The 24,931-nt window shown below is 35.1% G+C and overlaps 4 protein-coding genes and 2 non-coding genes across 8 annotated transcripts in view; 3 read left to right on the plus strand and 3 right to left on the minus strand.

Moving 5' to 3' along the window:
* LOC116773605 (LHFPL tetraspan subfamily member 3 protein) overlaps positions 1-14,705 on the minus strand; it is a 15,667-nt gene extending 962 nt beyond the window's left edge. Inside the window, exons 1-2 of the mRNA XM_032666087.2 lie at positions 14,143-14,705; positions 1,457-1,690 (exon numbers count right to left, since the gene is read on the minus strand). Of these exons, the coding sequence (XP_032521978.1) occupies positions 1,457-1,690; positions 14,143-14,545 (637 nt within the window). The 5' untranslated portion in view covers positions 14,546-14,705. The remainder of the gene's footprint in view (positions 1-1,456; positions 1,691-14,142) is intronic.
* Trnar-ucg (transfer RNA arginine (anticodon UCG)) lies at positions 4,816-4,888 on the plus strand. The gene has a single exon. It is a non-coding gene; the product is annotated as a tRNA-Arg (tRNA).
* Positions 6,125-6,197, plus strand: Trnar-ucg (transfer RNA arginine (anticodon UCG)). The gene has a single exon. It is a non-coding gene; the product is annotated as a tRNA-Arg (tRNA).
* Positions 6,519-8,603, minus strand: LOC116773603 (tektin-4-like). The gene has a single exon (XM_032666085.2). It carries the CDS (start codon positions 8,508-8,510, stop codon positions 6,990-6,992), a length of 1,521 nt encoding a protein of 506 aa, XP_032521976.1. The 5' UTR covers positions 8,511-8,603; the 3' UTR covers positions 6,519-6,989.
* On the minus strand, positions 9,392-11,476 carry LOC116773604 (tektin-4-like). Its single transcript, XM_032666086.2, has one exon. It carries the CDS (start codon positions 11,384-11,386, stop codon positions 9,887-9,889), a length of 1,500 nt encoding a protein of 499 aa, XP_032521977.2. The 5' UTR covers positions 11,387-11,476; the 3' UTR covers positions 9,392-9,886.
* Positions 14,706-15,197: 492 nt separating the features above from the next.
* LOC116773513 (ribosomal protein S6 kinase delta-1) lies at positions 15,198-24,186 on the plus strand. Of its 3 annotated transcripts, none has more exons than XM_061528859.1 (12): positions 15,198-15,470; positions 16,024-16,194; positions 16,355-16,453; positions 17,207-17,318; positions 17,501-17,992; positions 19,533-19,639; positions 20,331-20,471; positions 20,867-21,385; positions 21,664-21,752; positions 22,395-22,620; positions 22,988-23,080; positions 23,491-24,186. In XM_061528859.1, the coding sequence occupies exons 1-12, from the start codon at positions 15,378-15,380 to the stop codon at positions 23,605-23,607; spliced, it is 2,259 nt and encodes a 752-aa protein (XP_061384843.1). In that variant the 5' UTR covers positions 15,198-15,377; the 3' UTR covers positions 23,608-24,186. The 3 variants fall into 3 exon arrangements, with proteins under 3 accessions (XP_061384843.1, XP_061384844.1, XP_032521874.2); XM_061528860.1 differs by having other exon boundaries at positions 15,198-15,441; XM_032665983.2 differs by having other exon boundaries at positions 15,380-15,500.
* Positions 24,187-24,931: the final 745 nt, after the last annotated feature.

A 24,931-nucleotide genomic window follows, 5' to 3' on the forward strand; every position in this document is an offset into this window, starting at 1 on the left:
CTTTACAATGACACTATTTATTTTATTGATTAGCATGTTCTTTATTAATTAGCATTTTTGAAAAGCGCCATCTATCGATAAATATTTAAAATATAACTATATTTTCTTATTTCAAACATTCACACTCAATACTGTAAAATACGCTAAGTGTCACTTAAATCACTAGAACACCTAAAACATCGTCTAAACGTAGTATAATATAGTAACACAAACGTTACCCTAGTAAAGCCGTGACGACTGACGGACAAAACAAACAATAGAGGTTCTCGAACAGGATGCAAGTGTAAAGTGATCTTTAAGGCATTTGACACCCGCCTGGCAGAGAAACCTTGTAAATTGTGCATTTATTGTTCAACCTTATGTATATGAACATAAGGTTCATTGTTATAAAATATGTAATCTAGTGAAGTGCACGCTACACGGTATATAGTTTGTTCTTGACATTAATAAAAGTAACATATTTTTGTCTATTAATGTTTTATATATAAAGTATGATTTTACCAGATCCTTCTGGTGTTCAATAAATACATCGAAACAATCATAATGTGTGTATGTTCATGATTTAATGTGTTTTTCGGTCTAATTAACAGACAAAATTAGAAGTGAACGCGTCACGGAGTATGAGTCTGAAACCGAACCGATGGCCGATGGCTTACTAATTGAGTTAAAATATATACAAAGGCATATAATTATTACTCTATACATGATACTAGAGCAGCTGCTGAATTAAATTTAGAGTTTTACGAACCTAAAGTTATTTTAAATGTAAAATGACATTTTAAATTATTTTTAATGTCAGCTTGACATTTCCTGTGAGGGTTTCACGTTAGGATTATAGTTTCAAAGTATTAAGATATCTTTTTAGTCTCTAAATACTTCAACACACTTGTATTGTAACTGCTAGTTTTGATCAAATTATATTCATGCGTGATTATTTATTAATGAACAGCTGGTAATTGGCTGAGATCAGTCTGGCGATGTGACTGTTTAATGGTGCACTAGTATGCGGGATTTGAAATTAAGTCAATGGAAATATAGAAACAAACGGTCGACAACACAGAGATTGCTTTACTTGAAGCTAACAACAAGATAAGGAATTTTAATAGGTTTAAACTCAACAAGTATGGGAAAATGGCTTATATATATATATAAGATTTGTATGTCAAATAAAAGACTCTACAAGTAAGGATCAAAGTAAATCGTTGTAATGATTTGTCGCACGTAACTCAATACCGTTTAGTGAAGATGAAGTCAAGACCGACGGTTACATTCACTGATTACAACGTGAAGAAACTATACTCATTGTTTGTCTTCAAGCTTACCCAGTATTTGGCTAAATTTTTCCAAAAAAATAGCAAGCAATATTCATGTTTATCGATTAAGTTTTCTGAAGGGAAAAATAGTGTTGTACATGTGTCTGGTATTGATAGTTTATCGGCGGTTATCTTGACCTTACCTTTGTACATGGAGTTGTGAGGGTAGGCGGTGAGTGCCACATGCCTCGTGGCCAACACGAACGCCAGCGCGGCCAGCACCAGGCCGTCGAGTGCGGCCAGCGCGGCCAGCAAGCTCGCCCAGCGGATGTGACACCCTCCCAGGGAGTACTGGGCCGAGGGTCCGCACGTCTCCTGAACCACCGCCTCCTCCCAGCCCAGCGGATACACGCCCACGCCCGCGATCATACATAACGCTGGAGGAAATCATTCATTCGTTATTTAATGTGTATATAGAATTATTTTCTATCAGCGACTCCGCCCGCTTCGTCTTTGATATCGTTTTCGTAGAGGAATTTATAATGTGCACTTGATAGTATATTATATAAGTTAGGATGACCTTAAAACTATTACTGTGTAGTGTGTACTGTGGAAAAATGTATCATATAAACATCACATGCTTATACAAACATCGTCCTTCAGAAACTAGTTAGGTCTTTAAACAACTATGTTCTATAACCAAAAATACTTTTTCTGGAAGAATTTTTAGCTATATATAACAGTCTTCACGGACTTCATCAGCTCTGAACACTAACCGTGGTTTAGTCCTTATTGTTATTTATAGTTCATTTTAGGCAGTGAAGACAGCTCTTAACGCAATGATAATTGGGAGTCCTATATATATATATTTGTAATGCTTTTATACTAAACTATTAAACTAAAACACTATTGTTTTTTAATACCTAAACGTTATATACAATAAAAAAAATTCTTTGTAACAATATTTATGACCATTTCCATGAACAACAGATTCTGACTTCCAGATCAACTTATAAGAAAACGAAAGATTTAAGTTTGTTATCTGAGACTAATTTATGATGACTGTGTGATGATGAACATCAATATGATGAGAGAAGGCAAAGGCATATCAATGAAATAGTGTCTATTCTCAAAGTTTTCTATGAAGATATTGCCATCAAAGTAAGATCAACATCAAAGTGAGACAAGAAATGTTTAACTCCCTACGTAGTATTTAATAGTATTGCACTATAGAAACGTCGTTACCGTCAGTCTGTTAGTGAATATTGTAGAATTAAAATAACTTTCACAGATTTATTAAATATATATAAATACTACCTAACATAAAATCGTTAGAGCCTTCAAAGAGAAAATTCAATCACATTAGCAACGCTTTCATTTGATACGATCTTTATTACGTAGCATTGAAAATACATTAAATAAATTAATGTTATACGGAAAACTAATTAGTTACTGAACAACATTAATATATTATATTTATATCAAACGGAACGTGGCTGTTTCTTCTACCGGTTATTATTATTACTTAGATATCTTATTAAGGAAATGGGAAATATCAAACTACCTTTAAATTGTGTCTTCAGAGACACTTATTTTCAATGTTATCAAAAATTTCCAAAACATATCTATCTTATACAAATATGAAATTTAGCTTTTATATTGTAATGATGGATAGTTTCAGATTTGTTTGTCAATGTTCATCGTTACTTCTAGTAATCCTACAAAATGGCTGAAGCCAGTGTTTATAGTTTTTAAATTCAAGTTGATACTTAAATGTTGCCATTACAAAACTACGATGGTTCAGTATTATTATTTATTATAATCAGTCACAAAAATAATTCTAAGGATTACAGTATGTTATAATTAGTACGGCACAGATGGCGCCACTTGTAACAATAGTATAGATTAATCGGGACGTTGTTTGTTTTCATAGCAAAGTCATGATAAACAAGATAACATGTAATTGTACGCCTAGTGTTTATAAATACCAAAGTTCATTAAACCTTGATTAATTTAGAAAAAAAATAATATTATTTTTGTTAAGATAATATTATAATTTTGATTAAAATATGTCTAGTGACCGTGGATAGCTGTAGTCCTCTATCATCATCATCATCATTATCATCATCCTATCGGAGCCCACTGTTGAGCAAAGGCCTCTTCTCACATGGAGAAGGTTAGAGCATTAATCACCACGTTTGCTCAAGATGGCTTGGCGGTTTCAATCTTATAATTTCTATTTATAAGACCAGGTTTCCTCACGTTGTTTTCCTTCACCGCCTGTCAGTAGCGTCTAAACACTTATATAACTTTATTTATATATTTAGGTAAAAGTTATTCAAAAATATTTTTTGCCCAAATTCTAGTTTCTTTGTCACTAATTATTTTTTTCTTAAGATATAAGATAGATAATGTGAATGACATGATAATGATTTTGTTTTGACTGGAGGACTCGCGACCCGTGTCCATTGTTAAATGCTGTGAAACATCCTCCATTGTATGTTTATAGTATACTAGCAGCCTGCCCCGGTTACACACGTGAATTAAACAAACACTTCAAAAGTTATAATTTTTACACACGCACACACTCTCCCATACATATATTCCCGTTTTAACCTGGGATCATTAAAATAGAGTAAAATTAAGACTTTTTTTGGTTTTCTTATTATTACTTATTTTGTTAAGGGTTGATCTAAATGTATAAATAGAGGGCGTTTATATCAGTGTCATTTATTAGAATTGTTTAAAACGAAGAAACCATTTATTCTGACACAGCGATCATTATATAATAGTTAGTCAGATGCTGTCGCGATATTTTTCAAGACTATTCCGTATGAAAGCTTTTTGGATTTTTTTCACAGCTTGGGTAACATTATCTGAGTTTTAGAATGGATCTCTAACTTTGTCGAAAATTTTATATAGCCTATGTTCAACGGAGATAGTGTAGCTTTATGAGGTCTGAGACTTTCTCGAGTATTCATTCAAATGAAACTAATATCTCGTCTGCCCGTGATCACGGTTGCTGCAAAGTAACCGAAACGTCGGGAGTGTGAAGTTGTTTAAAATAATAAAATACGCGTAGTATAATCTGAAAAATATTAATTTCATTTAGATAGTGTAGCTTCCCAACAGTGAAAGTATTTTTCAAATCGGTCAAGTATTTTCGGAGCGTGTTCAATGCAAACAAACAAACAAAAAAACAATAAAATCTTTCTTCTTTATAATATTGGTATTGACGACAACGGAGCAATAATATGTTTAACCTCCTTAATGATTAATATACGAATTTACACCCGAACAATAACTTCCTGCTATCAAACATAAACATCAAATTATAATTTAGTGTTATTTTATATTTCCCAGTTTCAGTTTTATGGTTTATTTTTAAAGAGCAGCGTTAATTGCATAACAGTTTAGACTGGCTAACAGTAAAAGTGTGATTAAATCCGTTACACAGTTTCGGTTGTAGTTAAACAGATAATTACACAATTTTCTACAGATTTAAGTTAAAATCATCCGTTTTTTATAATCTGTGGAATGTTCTTTGATGAAGGCGTGACATGACCGTGTGGCCTAATGGATAAGGCGTCGGACTTCGGATCCGAAGATTGCAGGTTCGAGTCCTGTCACGGTCGATGAAACACTTTTTGAAAAATCTAACACCGAGCAAAAGAAACGAAATATTCAGATTTTACTGACATGTACGGCCAACTATTTTTTATGAAAGGTAAGTAATTTCGTTTTTTGTTAGGTATATCTAATGGACTAAATATTGTAGCGTTGGTACTAAAACATAGAATAAGTACATGATGTAGAAATCGGTAAGGACTAACGGGCGTATGGTATTGTTTGTGCAAAAGACTATGTCCAGGGAAACAGTGAATCTGTGGAACAATTATTGAATATCAATGTTAAAATTGATGTTGTTAAAACATATAATAGGTATATTTGTCTCGAAGATAACTTATAGATAAATCATTCACTAATAGTGTCGAAATTAAAAAATGTGAATGTCAGAAGTGAACGGTCTTGAGGTACATTTGACCCCAATATGACGGTAGTTTTATGTTTTTAATTTTTTTATAACATTAAATGATGTTGGTAAGAAGTTATTACAAATCCAAGTTACGAGGATCATTATATAGATACAGTTGTATGTTCCGAGTAACTGATCACCGAGGGCAGCTGTACACGGACAGAAGCTGGTAGGAGGTAGCTTTTTGTTGAACATTAATAGCGAAATATGTATGTATTGAGGCTCTCGTGAGTCAGCTCGTTAGTACGGACGATATATAATACACTAGCTTTGGCCCGCGACTTCGTGATTTTCAGAATTGCTTACAAATAACAACTTAAGTGCCTAAAAACAGATATGGCAAGGAACTATCAACGCTATCTATCGTCTTCCATGTGTCTTCAAAAATATAACTACTGAGCTATTTTTCTAAATAAATTGCTGATAATTTTTGTATGAATAGCAACTTATGTGGTACCTATTCTTTTGTGTGTGATCTATTATTGCAAGATTTTTTAAATCTACCAAAGTATCAAGCATTCAAATCGCTATAAACTTCTACTTTAAATAAAATATTCTTAGTGGAACATAACTTTGTTTAAAGTGATTCGTCTTATACTTTGGTCAGTTAGTGTGTCATTTTTTTAGCAACATTAAATATTTTCTACAACTTCATACTTATGTAACCAGTTCGTGTCTGTGAAGCGTTAACCTACATCTCATACACGACTGTATGAAATTTGTAAGTCGTAGCGAAGTACCAAGCGACACGTACCCGAGGATACATCACGTAGATCGGAACTCTTGGATCATATGTCTTCTTCATGTGGAAGGTACTTTGATGATGGCATGACGTGACCGTGTGGCCTAATGGATAAGGCGTCGGACTTCGGATCCGAAGATTGCAGGTTCGAGTCCTGTCACGGTCGATGACGAAACTTTTTGGGAATCTTTAATCAGTGTGTCCTAGGTTTTATAACGAGAACAATCTAATATTCGTTTAGTACCTATGTGATTGCAATGCCATTTTTTTGTACACATAGTATCGTGTAGTCCACGGTTACATAAAATGTGCTAATATTTTTCTTAACTTCGTTACATCTCAGAGATGTTATCTCAGTAACATTCTGAGATCTGAATGTGTAATCCTAAAACGAGTGTTGTAACCGACGTCTGTTAACGTTCTCCTTAACTGTGCTTTAATATTGGGACGTATAATTTGTTTTTAATTATTAAAGCACGCGTTACCACTGTCGATGGTATTGACTTTATTTCACAGTTAGCTTGCTCCTGTTATACGTACGTGACGGTTTTTAATACTCAGGTTTTTTTTAAATATCGTTGGAAATGTTATCTGTATTGTTCGTTACAAATATGCACGAGGTCGTGCTCTCGCTTGCTTTGAAATTTCAAACAAATTTTGAACAGATTGGAGTGAGTCGTGGTCATATATTGAATACATTTTAGGTAAAATACCGACACATAATTTACCACTAAGAGAATCGGTAAAGTTGCAATTTTCCTGCCTTATTAAATATTTTTTCTGCCCGCCGTAAGAATTTTAATGAATTAATGAATTGTTTTTTCTAAAATATTCGTGATATTTATTATAAAGGTATGGTAACCGAGATGATCAGTAAAAAAGGACAGATGCTTCAATATTAGACAATTGTTTTAACGCCAAAAACATTCAGACAATCCGAGCTCCATTAAAAGTCCTCTTAAGCGGCAGCGAATTCTTCAGGTGTCGGCATGTGTGCTCTCACTCGAGCACACCTGTCCTTGTCAATGTTCAGGCTCTTTCTCTTACAGGCGATATCTTTCTCCAAGTCCCCTCTGTACTTCTTCAGCTCTGACAGCACCGCCGCCGCTTGTCTCATCTTGTCGTTTAATGATTCGGCGGTCTCCTTTATGAACTTCGCCTCCGCTATCAGCGCGTATTGAGCCTCATCCCTGCAGTTCTCAACGCTAGTCCGATCATAGTTCCTGGCGAACAATCTTGTCATAACACATTTGTTTTGTTCTTCGACTTTCCGTAATGATTCTTTCAAGTAATCTATGAGATTTTCTATATCTGCAATTTTCTGTAAGTTATCTTTTAAGTTTTCTTCTAGTTTATCGCACAGAGCCTCCGTAGCTTCAACCGTTTCGGCCAATGCTGCGTTCGTCCTGTCAGCCTGTAGTTTCATGTCCTGGCTTCCTCTTAGTATCGTCGTCATCAAGTCCCCACGTAATTGAACAGATTGCTTCCTAACATCTTCGCAATTTCTGATGCTCTCTGCACAGTAATGCTCCCAATATTCCAGAGTAGTGGCATTCTCCGGCCACCTGGCAACACCAGGATGGTAGAGTATGAGATTTGATTGAGGACTGAGGGTTGCGATATTCCTGTCAACTTTCAGGCTCACCATTTTATCACTCCAATCGAACTCTATGCTGCTTTTGGCAGCTTTATTTTTTGCCATCTGCTCCTCGACTTTAGCGAGAGTATTCATGAATACTCTCCTTATTTCTCCGACGATCGCGACCTCTTTAATCAGTTCCTGCTCTGCATCATCTCTGACTAAATCAGGTTCGTACCTATTCGTTCTTAGTTCCAAACATTCCCTGGATATGGCTTCCGGCATCATTAATATCCTACAGGCTCCTTTTAGCTTTGCTCTATCTTTATCAAGAGTGTTTATCTCTTCTGTCATAGCGTCGAGAGTTTTTTCGACCTCTTTCTTCCACTTAGATAATTCTTTGATTCTCTTATCCAATTTCTTATTAGAATCGTCCAACTTCGTGTTCAGGTTTTGGAAGGCGTTGTCTATATCTTCTTTTGTTTGGGCTTCTAATGCTTTAGCTTTGTCGGTTGCGCGAGGGGTCAGGGTGTAAAGGTTATTTTTCCTCCATTCTCCTGTGGAGTATCTTGTTATAGAATATTTATCGACCACAGGTCTGACTCCAGTGCAACCCGCTTGAGGAGTCCAGTCTAAATGACCTGCAGCCCATGGTCCAATGGGACCCATGCCAAGAATATCCCCACTAGTACTGTCGGTGGGCTGTGGAAGATACCTAGGTGGAGCTCCCGGCGGATAAACTTTGGGTTCAGGTGGGTTTATCATACCCGGCACGTAAGGGGCCGCGTGTATATTTTCTCTCCTTGTTGACATCTCCATCTCGTTGTTGGTAGAATCTTGAGGTTGGTCCGTCTTCGGACATATGTGAGGACAAGAAAATTTATCATCGTGTGTTTCCATTATTGATATAATTATAAAATAATAAAATTATATATATAATAAATCTAAAATTATATATAAAATGACGTTTGTCATTTTTAATTAACTATTTATTATGGCCAGTGAGAAAGTATTGTTTAAATATATAAAAAATAAATTTCTAAATGTTATATAAATATTTAAAATTCAATATAAATAATTTTAATCTCATTATAAAAGCGTAGATGTTTCGGATTCTTGCGCAACTGGTTAAAACTAATATGATGCAAATCTATACCAAGTGATCCTTGCACTTTCGAAATTAATGAATTTTATGAACTTAAGAAATATTTAATGTGATTTTCATTAAAATTTTGTTGAAACATAAATGGAAGTGTCATCAGGTAAGTGTTGGTATACCCATAAAAACTACAAATCAATCCTTTTGACAAAGAAAACAAATGAATTGAAATCTGACAAATTTAATTTAATTTTTATTTTTTCAGTTCAGAAATAACTAAATTTAGTCACAAATAAATTCGCTAAAATAATATGATTTTTTCAAATACGTTTAGATTAATTATATTTCTTTGATTTAGTTACAAAAAAATGTACCAAATAATTAAAATTTTATTTAAAGAGTACGCGCAGAAGGCTACGTTTGAGCTGTGGATCAGAATGAAGTCATCAGAATATTACTTCTTGTAGCTTAGCGCGTTATCTTTTCCCACCTTATCACAACATCTCCATACAATAGCAACAGTTATAAGGTCAGTTTACAGGGTTCTCAGCTCCGTGGGAAGACCACATTGAGGTGTTCATGTTCCGCAATCAACGGGACCCAACGATGGGCTTATTAACATTGTCTTCGATAATAACGACCACAAAAAACGCAATATGAACCTACCTGAACCAAATAAATATTTACAGGCAAAGTTCAACGAGGTACGATACTTTTGGCGAAAAAACAAAATTATCATTACAATGATCTTGCACGTAACTTTCGATCTGCATAACATAAGAACCGACTTCTTGTTTTAAATCCGTGGTTGTTGCGCAACAAACTAAAATGTAACTATATCATTACAGCCATGTAAGGTGTCATTATGGCATGAAATTCTTCATAATACCATCGTCTCTTCAATTTAAACTTACGCAAGTTAACGAGACAATAAATAGTGAAAAGTTTTCAACTTACAGACGTACAGATTTCACTCGGATAAGTTACATAGCAATAAGTTAGAAAACTCAGCGACATCATCAAAATTTATAGCAATGGTTTAAATAATCACAAATAAGACTTTACTATCTGTAATAATATAGGGTATATGATTCAGTAAGAAAAAAATATGACAATTATTAAAGAAATAAAAAAAGGATAGAAATAACCAGGAGGGACTGAATTAAAAGGTTCGGTCTCAATAACCAGCTAATTCTGATGCCGACGGATAATGAGATCTCACCATACCACATCTATCACGATCTATGTTCAAGGTCTTCCGCTTAGATGCAATATCCTTCTCTAGAACTATTCTCTTCTTTAGGAGATCAGATCGAACTCTTTCTGCGTTATTTAGTTGTCCAAGCAAGGACGTCACAGTCTCGTGAATCTTTTTCACCTCCTCGATGAGACCCAAATGCGGCTGGTCCCTCACACTTTCCCCGTGAGGTCTCCAGTTGTTCCTATTGTCTAATCTGGTTTGAGCTAGTTTCATCGCAGCGTCCATTTTTTTTATGGAATCTTTTAAATTTTCAATCAGAGATTCCATATCAGCTATTCTTTGAAGCGTATTTCTTAACGTCTCTTCTAGTTTGGTGCACAGCTCCTGGGTTATGGCTACAGTTTCAGCTAGAGCCATATCAGTCCTGTCCGCTTGATTGCGAAGTTTTCTTCCGCCGTTCACCAAAATTGCGTTTAGGCTTCCTCGTAAATCAGCCGATTTCTGTCTGGCGGCTTCACAGTTTTGAACGTTTTCCCTGCAAAAGTACTCCCAATATTCCAAAGGAGCTGTGTATTCGCCAAACCTGGTCGCACCAGGCCTGAACATGATAGTATTCGATTTAGTATCGAGCCCTAAGTTCGTGGCCTCGGTATTATACGCCATAGTTTTGTCACACCAGTCATATTCTATCCGATGTTTTGCTGCCTTGTTAACGGCCATCTGCTTCTCTATTTCGTCGAGGGTGTTTTTTAAAGTCGCTCTCACTTCACTCACTAAATTCATCTCTTTGATCAGTTCCTTTTCAGCCAAGTCAGCGACTAAATCAGGTTGGAATCTGTTGGAGCGTAAATCTAAACATTCTTTGGAAATAGACTCGGGTAACATGAGAACCTTTGAAGCGCCTTTCAGTCTCTGTCTCTCTATTTCTAGGAGTTCCACTTCGTCTGTGATCGCTTTGCATGCTTTCTCAACTTCAACTTTCCACCTGAATATGTCCCTCGCTTTCTGCCGCAGTCTCTTGAAGTTTTCGCTCTGTTGTTTATCAATATTCCCAAACGCTTGCATCATGGATGTTTTCGCGTTGTATTCCACAATATTCGACTCGACGATGATCTCGGGATCGAGGACCTTTTGGTTGTGATTTCTCCATTCACTAAGTGAATATCTACTGATGCTGTACTTGTTGACCCCAGGTCTTGTTCCAGTCATGTCTCCTAGCGGCGTCCAGTCTACGTTACCATCGGGACCGGGCTTTAAGTTTGGCAGATATTCCTCACCAGATTGTTCAGGTTTCAACGGCTCTGATTCTTCCTCGGGAGGTTTTAAAGCTTTTTCCTCGGAGGCTTTTTGTGTTTTAGCTTCCTCGGCAGCTTTTATCTCTTCTTTTACTTGCTCCGGGCTCTTTGCAGCTTTTTTGAAAGCTCCAATATCCGTACATACCTTCGGACATCTATCAGCTTCGGGGAATGAAGTCATTATTTACTATTTCTTAATAATAATAATAAAAATACAATAAATAAAAAATAATTTTAAATTGTCAACAAATACAAAGACAATAAGTCACAAGATAACATGAAACTTTTTAGTTTTAATTCGGACGAAGTCAAACAAAATAGGTCTTACATTTAAGACATATTTAATATGATTGGAGTTAATTAATGTATCGGATGTGTTAATCATTTGGAAACGTGATAAAAGTTTCGTTTCCAACATGGTAATTTTCAAATCACTAATGTATGGCATTAATTACCTTCTAGTTGGTGAAAACTCACAATTTGCTATTCCGGTGGAATCCAGTTTTTGTCCAACCGAGATGTCTATTAGCAATGTTCACAACTTTCTATAACTGCGCCGGTTTCCAAGTAACATGACGAATGAACTGCCAGCTCTATACACTAACACCTAGTCCTTCATTAACACTAATAGCCATATATGGGCAATGCATTATATACTGGTTAAACATCTAAGTTGTATAATTATTATATAGTTTTGTTACAAATTCTGTTAGCAGGTTTAAGTGGACGGATTAAACGCGACTTACTTTGTCTCTACTTGACCAAAAACAAAAAAAAAATTTAAAGGTTTTTGCTAAATTATTCACTTTTCTATCTATCTATCTCATCTGTCCGTAGTCACTGGTTACGGTGGCTGCAACGTAACTGAAACGTCGGGAGTATGTAGTTTTTAAAAATAATAAAAAAAACGCGTCGTAATCCGAAAATATTAGTTACATTTAAATGACTACTAGTGAAAGTTAATGTTTGTATTATTTTGTATAAGCGACACTTAATGGTGGCACAAAGAAGAAATTACCTATCATATCATGCAGGTCTAACACATTATGATGTATATTTTTTATATTTCTAAAAGTAATAAACATGATTTTCAAAAATATATTTGTTTATACATATTTAAAAAAAAAAAACGAAAATTTGTATCAACATTTATGTTTATTACTGGGAAAACTCTTATATATTTTACAATGTATATGTCTTGTGTATACGCTAACGATTGTAAACCTCTTACGTACATTGAAATAGGTGTATTTGTATTTATTTAGGCATATTTTTTGATGAATCATGACGGTTTTTTATTCGCTCAAACAAGATTCTCAATTTTAAGGACAATGTTTTATAAAACAGCCCGCATATATGAAGTATATACACTGAATATTAAATAAAACTTACATCAATACTATTAAGAGGATTTATGAAGGAAAAACTGTTAACTATCAGTATGTAGTGTGACTAAGTAGACGTGGAGTAAGCAATAAGCATACGGATTGAAAATAATCGATCTTATATGACACACTAATCAGAATATTTATCTTTGAAATCATTAAATACTCATAATTAATTTTAATTTTTTTTAAAAATTACCAAAAAAGAAAAAGAGTAATTTATTGATTATTTTCAATATATTATATTAACTACATATTAGTTAATATGAGGTACTATTGGTTGTATGTAGGTTATATGCGCGTGCGCATTTTTTCAGAGCGGATAGCGGTCCGACAGCGATGAGGTCATATGACCGGCTTACACACGGACACACACACATACTTAAATACTTATACAATCTTTAAAATGTCATTTGAAGCTACATCTTCCGTTATGTCGGTTAAATATTTTGTTCCAAAAACAATATCTCCAATAAGTAACAAAAACAGTCTCCGTTACGTTTGAATATTACGTTTGTTAAACACGATGCTTCCCACGGGTTGAAACGAGCAATACAAATTGTTTCAAACAATGGTCATAACATGAATATTTATGTAACTAACATAATGTGTCCCATAAGACTGATCAGAGAATCTAACGATTCATGCATTAATTAAATTGCATTGACATTGAATTAATTGAAACCCTACGCCTTGTAATGTACTATTTATTTAAAATATCATATATTTACGTAAAAACTGAGTATGTTTGCTAAATGCACTTTTTACCTGTCCTAAGTCTTTAAATTTCACTAAAAGTATATAATAGCTGATGTATTCTTTTCTTTATAATTTCATCACATAAGGCTTAAGGCAAAATATAATATAGACATTTGAATACCATAAAATGCTTTACACAGTAATAGTGTCACGTGCTTTGAGAGTAATAAGATCTTAGTTTGAAATTTAAAAAAAAAATGTATTTTAAGTTTGTTTCGGTCGAACTAGTATACATTAATATCAAACACCTGACCTATAGCAAATAGGTAAGTATTGCTGAGTGCTTTCGTAAAACGCACCTGCTGACTTGTTTTTACCAATTTTAAAACTATAAATATGTTCATAAAACAGACTCACGATCATACATAAATAATTTGTATATTAACACATTAAAAACATTTATATATAACCTAACCTATATATATATATATTAATTTCTGTTTTGTTTTTTTAGGTTACGAATGCAGACACTACGTTACTACACTTAGGTTAGTGCTTGTTTTTGTACAGGTTTATTAATGTAAACATATAAAGCATGAAAGCAAGGTCACATACAGTAATAACTTTCACTTTATTGTCCATATATTGTCAAACTTATTGTTAGTAATAAAAAATCTTTGTTTGACCTTTGTGTCGACGAAAAGGTGTCTACTGTATAATAAAATGTATTTAACTTTATATTTTATTGACTCATTCTACAAAAATGTTCATTAGGAATGATTTAATTGTAATTTATGTAAAGGAAAAATTAATTAAGACAATTAACTAAGTATAGATCCGTAACACAACTTACCGGATATAAGCTGCAACCATCCGCAGATGTGAAATACAGTTGTTGATCGACAGAAGAAGAATAAAAGCATGGCACATATAGTAAACAAGGCCAGAGCGACCGCCGCGCCTACTAACACCGTAGCTATTTTGAACACAAAACCATTTATCGAAGTAAAATCGTCCAATCTCCCTTTACAATCCTCAACGGCATCGTCCGTTCTACAAATCTGCCACAAACCAAATTTCCTCGGATACTCTGTTTCCAAATCGCCAATCCATTCCGGTGTCACGAATGCCACAACGCTTATAATCGCGTAACAAATTGTGAATATAGCCCAAAGCACTCCGATAGCTTTCGAATTACGCACATAATTCGTAGCGTATAAATGTGACGAATCCACGTATTCGATTTTCGAACCCATTTTGTTGTTAATTATAAGCACATTTTTTATTGAAACTGTTCTAAGTTATCTTCTATTAAGCACAACATAGACGTAAGACAGTAACTGGTGTGCGAGATACAACAACGAACTGAAAGTGAATACCGAACACAAGTCACTCAACCTCTCCCGCGCCATTCAACTTACTATATGGAAGTGGGGATAAGTAACCATGGTGCTACTTACCTGGCCATTACAAGGAGATTAAAGAAACAACTTATAGAAACGTCATATTTTATTAACTTGTATAATGTATTAATACTCTTGAGATCATCTCTTTATTCGATTACATAAAGATTTTGTGCAAAAGAAAGAAATAAAGTTTGTCCACAATATAGTAAATAAGTTGCAGACAAAATCTGATAATAACTTCTAAAAATTGAGTAGCGACATCTATTGTTGTTTCTTGTATCAACTTAAAATAAATTTCCCTAAACAAATCGATCTCTCATTTAATATTATATATATATATTATGTAGTCATGGTTAAAATTTGATAGTTTAATAAAATTTTGTAGAATTGTGTAAGAAAAGTAAATCTTTACTAATTTTTTTCTACAACGCTGTTTTAAAATACGCGAATAAAAGCAATCACCTGGCCTTGTAGGAAATGTCAACGTCATTTTGACGTATAAATGCACTGCTTGTGTGCAAACTACAAATATATAAACCTGTATTATTATTTATTAGCCTGTTATTACAGTCCTATTTAGTGTTTTGTCATACACATCACTCTATTTTCTTTTAAAACAATGTTCATTAAATTAGAGTTTACGTGAATTTACCTAGTTTCACTCGTTTTGTGGATCGAGATCATGTCTGTAAGAGACAAATGGGTCCGCCGGTTTTCTGTTGATGAAACGGCAAAACACAATAATGGTTTTACTATTTACAAGATCACATCAGTGGTGGGCTATCATACAAAACCTAACTAAATTGTTATTATCAAACTTGTTTCAAATTTGTCTATATAAAGTTCACGAATTTTGCGTAGGATTAATTTGCTTTTCGGTATCATAGATTATTTAATTGCAGTAATTCGTTGGTTGTGTTTTAATGATGACTATTCATTATGAAACATTAAATAAATTTTATCATTACTAGACCTTAACAAGCCTTGTGCCAAAGATCATTATAATTCAGCTTACATTGTAATTAATTTGTTTCTAGCTTGCTCAATAACTATGAAGTGATTTATATTCTATAGTTCTTAGTACTGATGATATAGTGTTCCTTACAATTCCAATATAGCATTTCTTTATTATTTTGGAGTTGTACTGGTGATTGCTATAAATTTTAATCATATTTTTTACATACAGTTATAATGAAAGTTTTTAATACACTATATCATATATGGATATTTCTAAGAAATAAAACCAAACTAGTACTCTAAGAAACCATTTAGTTTTATCACTGAATCATATTAACCTTATTTAAAGTATAGTTTATTTTATTTTCCAGTTATTCCCGATAGATTCACCAGAAGCAGTGACAGTTATATCAGTATGGAAGAGATACAGTGACGTCCAGCAACTTCATAAGTCAATGAAGTCATTACACGCGGGACTTCATCTACGTGGAGTGTTCCCGAACCTTGCTCGTAATAGCTTCTTTAAGAGATTCAGTCCTGAAGTGAGTTTTATCCCATAAACAAATATATATTTTTCTGTTTGTCATTATAGACAGGCTAAGATTTCAGACCATACAGCCCAGTCATTACACCTGTATGATAGTGGTGGTCTATTATTGTCTATGTTTAATATTTATTAACATTATTGTCTATTCTTTCCAGGTAATAGAAGAGAGAGCTAAAACAATCAAGGTTCTTCTTGAGTTTGTAGCGGAGCATAGATTATTATTTACTAGCACTGATTTTGTTAATTTTTTACAGGTTTGTATATGTTTAATATTTGATGAGGATCAGATACATATTATTAACCACTGACAAAAAGAGGGGTTTTGTTAGTTGGTTGTTGATATCTTTGTATTGGTGTTGGCTGTGATATCATAGCACTTAAATGGATAGACCGATTTCAATACAACTTTTGCTCATTCTAAAGTCATTTTTCTGGTTCTGGTTCTTAACCATGTTTGATTAAGTGTTTGTATATGTCAATATAATTGTTAAATGTCAATTAATTAATTGTTAGTTTTATCAAATTTTAATAAAAGTAAGTTACAAAATTACCAGTATAATATATTTTTAAGTAGTAGAAAATTCAAGTTCTCAGAATGTTATTGTGGGATTGGAATATTGCATTGACTGGGACCAGATATATTAATTTATTTAATTCTAATTCATAGATAAAATGTAAATTCTAATAATTGTAAAAAAGAAACATTGACATTCAAAATGTATGTATAGCATATATAATTCATATTGATCAAAACATAACTTTAATGCCTTATCTTCATGTTGATATTTCCTTGCTTGAGGTAATCAGGTTAAGTTAGTCTAATGTCGACGCCATCTTGTATTAATGTATTTGTTCTCCAAGTTTTTGACATTGTCATTAGATTTGACATTATACTTTTTTAAATTAAGATAATGCCAAAGTCACGTGTCGACCTTCCTATAAGTGCAATAATTATTTCTTAATGATGTACATAAAAAAGTATATAATAAGTATTATATCTATTGTAGACCGGCTATCCAGAGCCCAAGCCTCTGGGTGTTATAGACACTATAAGGTCTTCGCTGCACCTTCCCATAGAAGAAACTCCTCCGCTAGAATACCAGAGTGACAATGAGAGAGGTTAGATAAGATTTATATATATTTAATATTTACGTAATTTTGTTAATATTCCAATAAGGGTATATATACGTATTATGTACAAATATAACCTTATTGCATGTTTCATATTTTAAAATTAATGCTAACAAAAAATTTAATTCAAATTATAAGTTATTTGTTATCAAATACATATATTATTTCAGTGCAAACAGTCAATTCTCCAGTGAACCAAAGTGACATACAAGACGTATCACAAATACCAATATACGAAGCAGCCGACGTAGAGATCCGAGATTCACCAAAGAGTTTGTCGAACAGTTTCGAATCGCTAACCTCGTTGGAGAGTTTTGACAGTGACATTTACGATGACATTTCAAAAGTCAGTATCGACAGCCGGGCGCAGGTTAAAAAGGTTCTGCCGGACCTTATTAATTTCGACGAGCCGAGTTGTTCGAAATTTGAAGATTATCACACTATGACGAGACACGACGCTGTCTCGATGACATCCGGCTCTGACAGTTCAAGGACTCTGTCTCGCTCTAACACCGAATGTAAGACAAGGACGGATGACAGTTATATATTCGAAGCCGGCTATATGTTGAACTTGGCGGCGAGGTGCGAAGACATGAACGACTATCAGAGAGCCTTCGAATGTTACAAATCTGGTATAGAGAAGATGTTGATAGGAGTGCAGTGTGAGTATTTATTTATTACCTTTTTTATATATTTATAATATATTTCTATTAATCTTCCTTAATTAATATTATAATAATTTCAAGTCCGTCTCTTATATCGTATTAATGTAAATACAAATCTAACATTAGCTCTACAACCTTGTGATAAAAATGTTTTGATAAAAATCAATGTTTGTGATATTTTGGAACAAAAAATGTCGAACGGATTTCAATGAAACCTTACAATTATATAGTTCATGTATCGGATAAGATACAGGCTAAAATTTGCTCCAAAATTCTCTAGTATGCCAACGAAAAACTATACAAAAATTTTAATTTATATGAAGGTACACAACACAGATAACAGAAGTCGCTACCGGTTAAATAACATATCTATAGTCTATATTAAGAACACATTATACCTTTAACTTTTAACTCTTTTAAAAAATAAACGCGAACAAAGTCGCGAGAGAAAGCCGATATGAGTTTTACTAAAATTATATTATCTGTCCTGAATATAATGGAATAATTATAATAATCTATGCAGTGTTTGTTTGAGACAAGAAAAAATCAGTCAGTTACACTCATTAGTGTACTGATATATAGTGTGTACAAACACAACGGGAACTATAACGTGCTGAGATTATAACTAACGAAACATTAAAGCATCATTAATATATGAAGTACCCGAGGAGCGGTCGGTGCTGGTCACTTGTATCATAATATTATATGTGTATTTAGTCAGTTGCGATGGACTCCTTGTGTATATTGCATTATATAGAGGAATATAATAAACATGACTGTGAGTTTTGTTCACTTCTTGTCTATGATTTCTACTTTTCCTATTTATATTTTTGTTTTATGATGAATTTTATGCAAGCAATGAAAATAACCAGGTTTCATATTGGCCTCTGATTTAATATAACTCTTATTGAATTTTATGGAAATCATAATTTAATATTATTTTATTTATTGTTATAATTATCAGTTATTTGGAAACACATAAAATTAATATTATATAAATATATATTTATTTCACAAGACAAGGTTTTTTTTGTATTGTAATATATAATTAAATTTGCGAACAATAATTTTTCATGACAATTATTTACGTCCAACCAGACAAGATAACAATTGTAAACAAAATCACATAATGTCTTTTTAATATTTCATATAATTTAATTTCCCATAATTCCCAGAAATATGTTCAGAAAACGTGATTTATTTTTCTTTATATTTCTTATCTTATAATATATTGTCATCAGATAACATAATAAATGTTCAAGATTAAATACATTTTTATCTACAGAGGCTATTATTTGTATATTAAAAATGTATGTCAGGGACACGCGGAAGACTTCCTCGTATTTAATTGATGTATAATAATTAATATTGTTGTTGAATAAACTAAAAATAAAGTACTAATATTAACGGCACATAATAGTTGTATGAGCTTGTTAATTTTTTTTTCTATACCTCTTATCGATCTAATTATATGTTGATTTGCCACATGTAGATTAAATTAAATAAAAGTAATAAAAATAATATATTACATATTCAGCGGATCCTGATTCTCAGCGGAGGACTCTCATTAAGGAGAAGACTCACAAGTATCTGACGCACGCTGAAGACATCTACAACAAACACCTCAGTGAGCTGGAGCACAAGGTGAGTACGACAGACGCCACCATGACGCTCCTCCGCCTCGTAGCACTCGCCCCGCACACGTGACACGCGCGTGACGCACACGAGGTACTTGATGACAGAGAAATCTCACGATAATCAGTATAAAGTCTGGATCAATCAGTATAATAATTAACTTATACGTTTAAGTTTGTCGTTTGTACACATTCAGAAGCATTGAAAAGTCATTGACATTATTATTAACTTCAATACTGATGTCACGTGTACGTCTGACTAAAAAACGTGTAGTGGGATCTGAGACTTTCGCCAGTAGTCATTTTTATGAAAACAATATTTTCGGATGTACTAGGAGTTTTTATTATTTGTAACACTCCATACTCCCGACGTATGGTGACTCTGCAGCAGCCGTGATAAGTGGCGGAAGAGATGAAAATGTCTGTATGTACTTTTAATTGTAAAATAAAAGGCAGTAATCTGATAATATTAGTTTAATTTAAAAAAAGTGTATATTGTTAATGACAATTTTATTCGTGGTGATGTGGTCGGACCCATCACAGGACATTACATCGTGTGCAATAACAACAAATTGACTTGAACTCTTGAAACGAGTAACGAGCATCAGCGCGAGGGCTTTATTTATATTAGTTACGATTGTTGGGACTGTATTAATATATGTCTGTCTCTCTCTATCCCACCGTCCCTCGCTCTCCCGCAGTCCCCCCGTCCTGCCCCTCCCCCCTCCCCCTCGGTCCGTCGCCCCCCCTCGGCCCTCTCTTCATACAGGGTGCTCGCGGCGCTGGGCCCGAGGGTGTTGCTGGTGTTGGACGATCACGACAGAACCTGCTACGCTATGAAGGTCAGTGCGGAGATGAGATGTTTAGATTGATATGACGAGGGTATCATACTGTGTGACAGCAGGTGGTCGCTACGTTAGCTAAGGAATGGCATCCAACCTGATCTTAACTGAATATACTTTTACCTTTTTTTACTTTTTTATAGGCTTCATCTAGGACAGATCTAACAATAACAGTATTGTAACTTCCACAGATACGGATAATTTCAATCGAATTACTATATGTAATTACAATTAATATTAAAGCAATACTTGATATAAAATTAATTGAAAAGTGACTTCGTATGAACGTCACGCGTTTGATGTTAAAGTTAGGAATCAACTTTCAATACGGGTTTCGTCTCCAGCCTGCGGAAGTTAAAAGCTTCATAAAACTGATCATAACGTGTAATCTCCAGGTCATACAAAAAATACCAAACAATCTGACAGAGTTCGACGATTACTTCCAACGTGGAGACGAGACCAGGCAGATCATACTGCCGACGGCTGTACCGTGTGTGATGCAACTGCACTCCTACATAGAGACCGGCGATATGATATTCCTCATACTCGCCTACACGCCCGGCGTCAAGCTCTTCGACTACATCCGGAACCACGCGAGGTCCACATCCAAGACGCCCAACAGAGAGGTCAATCTAGAGAACGTGTTCACCGAGCCCCTCAACAAGAACACCCGCAGTCACCTGCCCGTTAACGAGATTAACCGGTTTAACGAAGTCGATGACCTCACCGTCAACGATATCAACGAGAACCGTGACTATGATATATCGGTCAAAGAACTGGTCGTTAACTCGCAGAAGCTGTTGCTCAATGTGGACAAGGCCTTGACGGACGGCGCCGCGGACCGCGTGCGGGCCGAGGAGGTCAGTGACGAGCACACGGAGCAGAGGACCGCGGACGGAGACACGCACTACAAGGTAATGTGACCAGCCACAGGCGGCTACAGGCACCTCAGCAGATGATGGATTGCTATTAAGTTGTAAGGTTTCAGTCTAGATATTGAGATTTAATTTAATATAAAATATTAAATTTAGAATACATGTTGCTAGCCAGGTATTCGGCGATGTGTTTTGTATCCACACACTCAAACTGTGTTGTTCCGTGATATAACGCACGGAGTCGCTGATTCCAGCTGGTTAAGAATAAATTCGGTGTGAAACAAAAAGTTCATATAGTTAATGTGTTCTCCCCCCAGCCTCCTCTCCCTCCCGGCGCCGTCCGCCGCTGGTGTGCCGGCGTGCTGGTGGCGCTGCACGGCCTACACGCACAGGGGGTCGTGTGCAGGTACACACACACACGCACACACACACACAGGTGTAAATATACATCATGATGATTTTACTCACACATTGACTACACACATCAAATATTACTCTTGTTATATTTCTATAATATGAAAATTCTAAGAATGTCATATTGCTATGTATGTATCATCATCATCATCATCGGAGCCCACTGCTGAGCAAAGGCGTCTTCTCACATGGAGAAGGTTAGAGCATTAATCACCACGCTCGCTCATGACGGGTTGGCGGTTTCAATCTTATAATTTGAAATTATAAGTCCAGGTTTTCTCACGATGTTTTCCTTCACCGTTGGACAACTTCACGACTCGGAAAAGATCACATTGGTACTTGCCAGGTTTCGATCTCGCGCCCTCACCGCTGTTACACCGCCACATTATAATACCAGCGTTATTTCATATATTATAATCAATATATAAAAGAGACATTTCATCCCGACGTTTATACATCTAGGATTACTCAGAAACAACACTAGACTGTTACTAAATTTTGGATCACTTAGCGTCACATGAACTTCAGACAGGAAAATTCATCAAAAAATGATATAACAGATTCATCCTTATTACATACGTGATACAGTATCCTCGTACTGCTCATCATTAACCAGTAGTGGTGACGTCACCAGGGACCTATGCCCGTCCAACGTGTTGCTGTCCCAGGGCGGGCGCGTGTCGCTCACCTACTTCCCCGGCTACGACTCCGCTACCTTCCAATCCAAACTGCACTCCGTCCCGCGGAACCTCTCGCTGTACCTGGCGCCCGAGCTCACCTCCCGGATCCCGTGTGACGATAGCCATCTCTGTGACTACTGGAGCTTGGGAGCCATCATGTATTACCTCATATGTGGATTCGTTAGTATTCTGTCTTATTAAAAGCGCCATCTATGATCTGTTTCTGGAACTGGTTGAGTCTTTTTTTTATAGTAACATAAGGGTTTTGTATTAAATATATACGTCTATAAGCCTTTTAAAAATTCGTCGTTCAATTAAATACTTCAATAGTAAAACTTTACGTAATAACATTAATTATTGTATTTTTTTTATAAACTATTTAAAGTTTTAGCAGTTTTTAACATCTGATCATCTGATTAATAACAGTGCCATCTTACGGCGTCATATCAAATCTTAACGTGACACAACCAGCGCCATCTATCGTGTAGTTATCTAGTTAGGCGTATTAATTTAATAATTAAACTAATTTGTATTGTAAATATCGCAGCCTCTGTCAAGTCATCACAGCACATTCACGAGTCACACCATACTGTACTTGCCGGAGGACCTGAGTGTTGAAGAAGAGTCGATACTTACACAGGTAATAATCACTATTTTTGTCAAACACACTAGAAAATGTCTATTTGAATTTTCTTCACATATTATAATAAAAAGTAAGACTTTGTTTCGTGGCATATGTTTACAGAGCTCAGAGCGGAGTTAGTTTATTATAATTCCTACACATACTTTATTAAATACCTTTTTTTAAATATTGTTGAATTTACAAAAAACAGAAAAACAATTTGTATGTTGATAATGCGATGTGTTGATTAAAATGGATATAATATTTAAATTTTATTAAAATTACTAATACTAGTTAAATATTTGTTCCATATTCGGTTGCTAGGCAACGGTTTGTTGTTAACATTACCTCCCTCCTCTGGCCGGTGGTGTGTGTGAGTTGTGTGAAAACATCTTTAATAGGGTAATTATATCCCTAAATGTTTCCAGCTACTAACTTACGAGCCCTCCGAGAGGTTGGGTTCCGGAGAAACCGGGATTGAGGAAATTAAACAACATCCATACTTCAAGAATATTGACTGGGAGGAGTTTTACACTACAATATAACAATAAAAATATATGTGTGTATGGGTGTGTCTGTGTGTGTGTGTGTGTGTGTGTGTGTGTATTTGTGCGTGTGTATGTGTGTGGAAAATTGAAAACGACGAATTTACATACAAATGTTTTAGAACAGCATTTGGTTTCGTGCGACGTGTTATATAATAATATTTATTAATTGTACAAAATGATTTATTCTATAACGAGCTCTGCGGCACTCACATAAGGTGGTAATTTATTTATTCCCATCAATATCAAGTGTAGTGATATCTAAGTGTATTTCTTTAAGTTAACTCCTAGTACTTAGTGTAACTCTAGTCTATATTGAAAATTCCAAAATGTATTTCTAAGCAAAGCGAGTATTAAAATATTCTGATCTGATTGAAGTATTAAGTTGTAAGTAGTAAGTAGTACAATGTAGCGACCTGCGGGAGCGAGGTCGGCTAAGGACGCTTTACAATGTGACTTTATACTCTGTAAGTTTTCACTTCTTAAGCGAAGTCAACGTTAGTATTAGAATCTTTGTAGTTATTTTTGTATGAATGGTTTGAAATTATAATATTGTATTTATTAAATATGTTGAGTAACTTTTGGTGTTTTTGTGTCTCCCCACACCCCAGCCGCGTATACACGATAAAGATCACATACATCGGCGCTATTCTTGTTATTTGAATAAATAGTAATTGAAGGTAGTTGAAATTATCAGGTGTCAAGCGAATAACCACCGAAGCCATCGGTGCAAGTGAAGTCACAACAATGAGTGTCCGTTGGTATAAATGGAGGCAAGAGTACAGATTATGTATTCGCTAGGCAAGAGGCGTCCCAAAGACGTTCTCCTAGACCCGGACGACAAGATAACAACCGACAACACACACGCAATGACCCCCATGACACTAAACCACACCAACACACACCGCCTCCGCCGGCGAAGACGAGGTCCCGTTGCATACACGTCGCTCCGGCGTCCTGCCGTCGGGGACGTCATGTAATCCAATCTCCGATGTCGTCCTCCACTACAACGACGTCCTAGGCCGAGTTCCGGCCTCTTAGAGGCACCCTTGGGACGGGCGTATCCCTCCGTCGGGCCCGAATTAAACGAGTAGGTCCCATCGGGCCACCCACCCCTCTCGGTGACGCTGTAAAAGCCAATAGGGATAACAGCTACAGACAATTCGAAACAAAAAAGATTATGTATAGTCTCGCTCGAGCCGTTGCAGGGATCGGATGTCTTTGAAGTAGTAGTCTTTGAAGGTGTTCGGAAACGGTCTATGTCTATGAGGTTACCTTCAAGAGTCTGTGATCCGGACGACATTCAAGAATAAATGATGTCAGC

The sequence above is a fragment of the Danaus plexippus genome (assembly GCF_018135715.1).
Source record: "Danaus plexippus chromosome 22 unlocalized genomic scaffold, MEX_DaPlex mxdp_33, whole genome shotgun sequence".
NCBI classification, from domain to species: Eukaryota; Metazoa; Arthropoda; class Insecta; order Lepidoptera; family Nymphalidae; genus Danaus; species Danaus plexippus.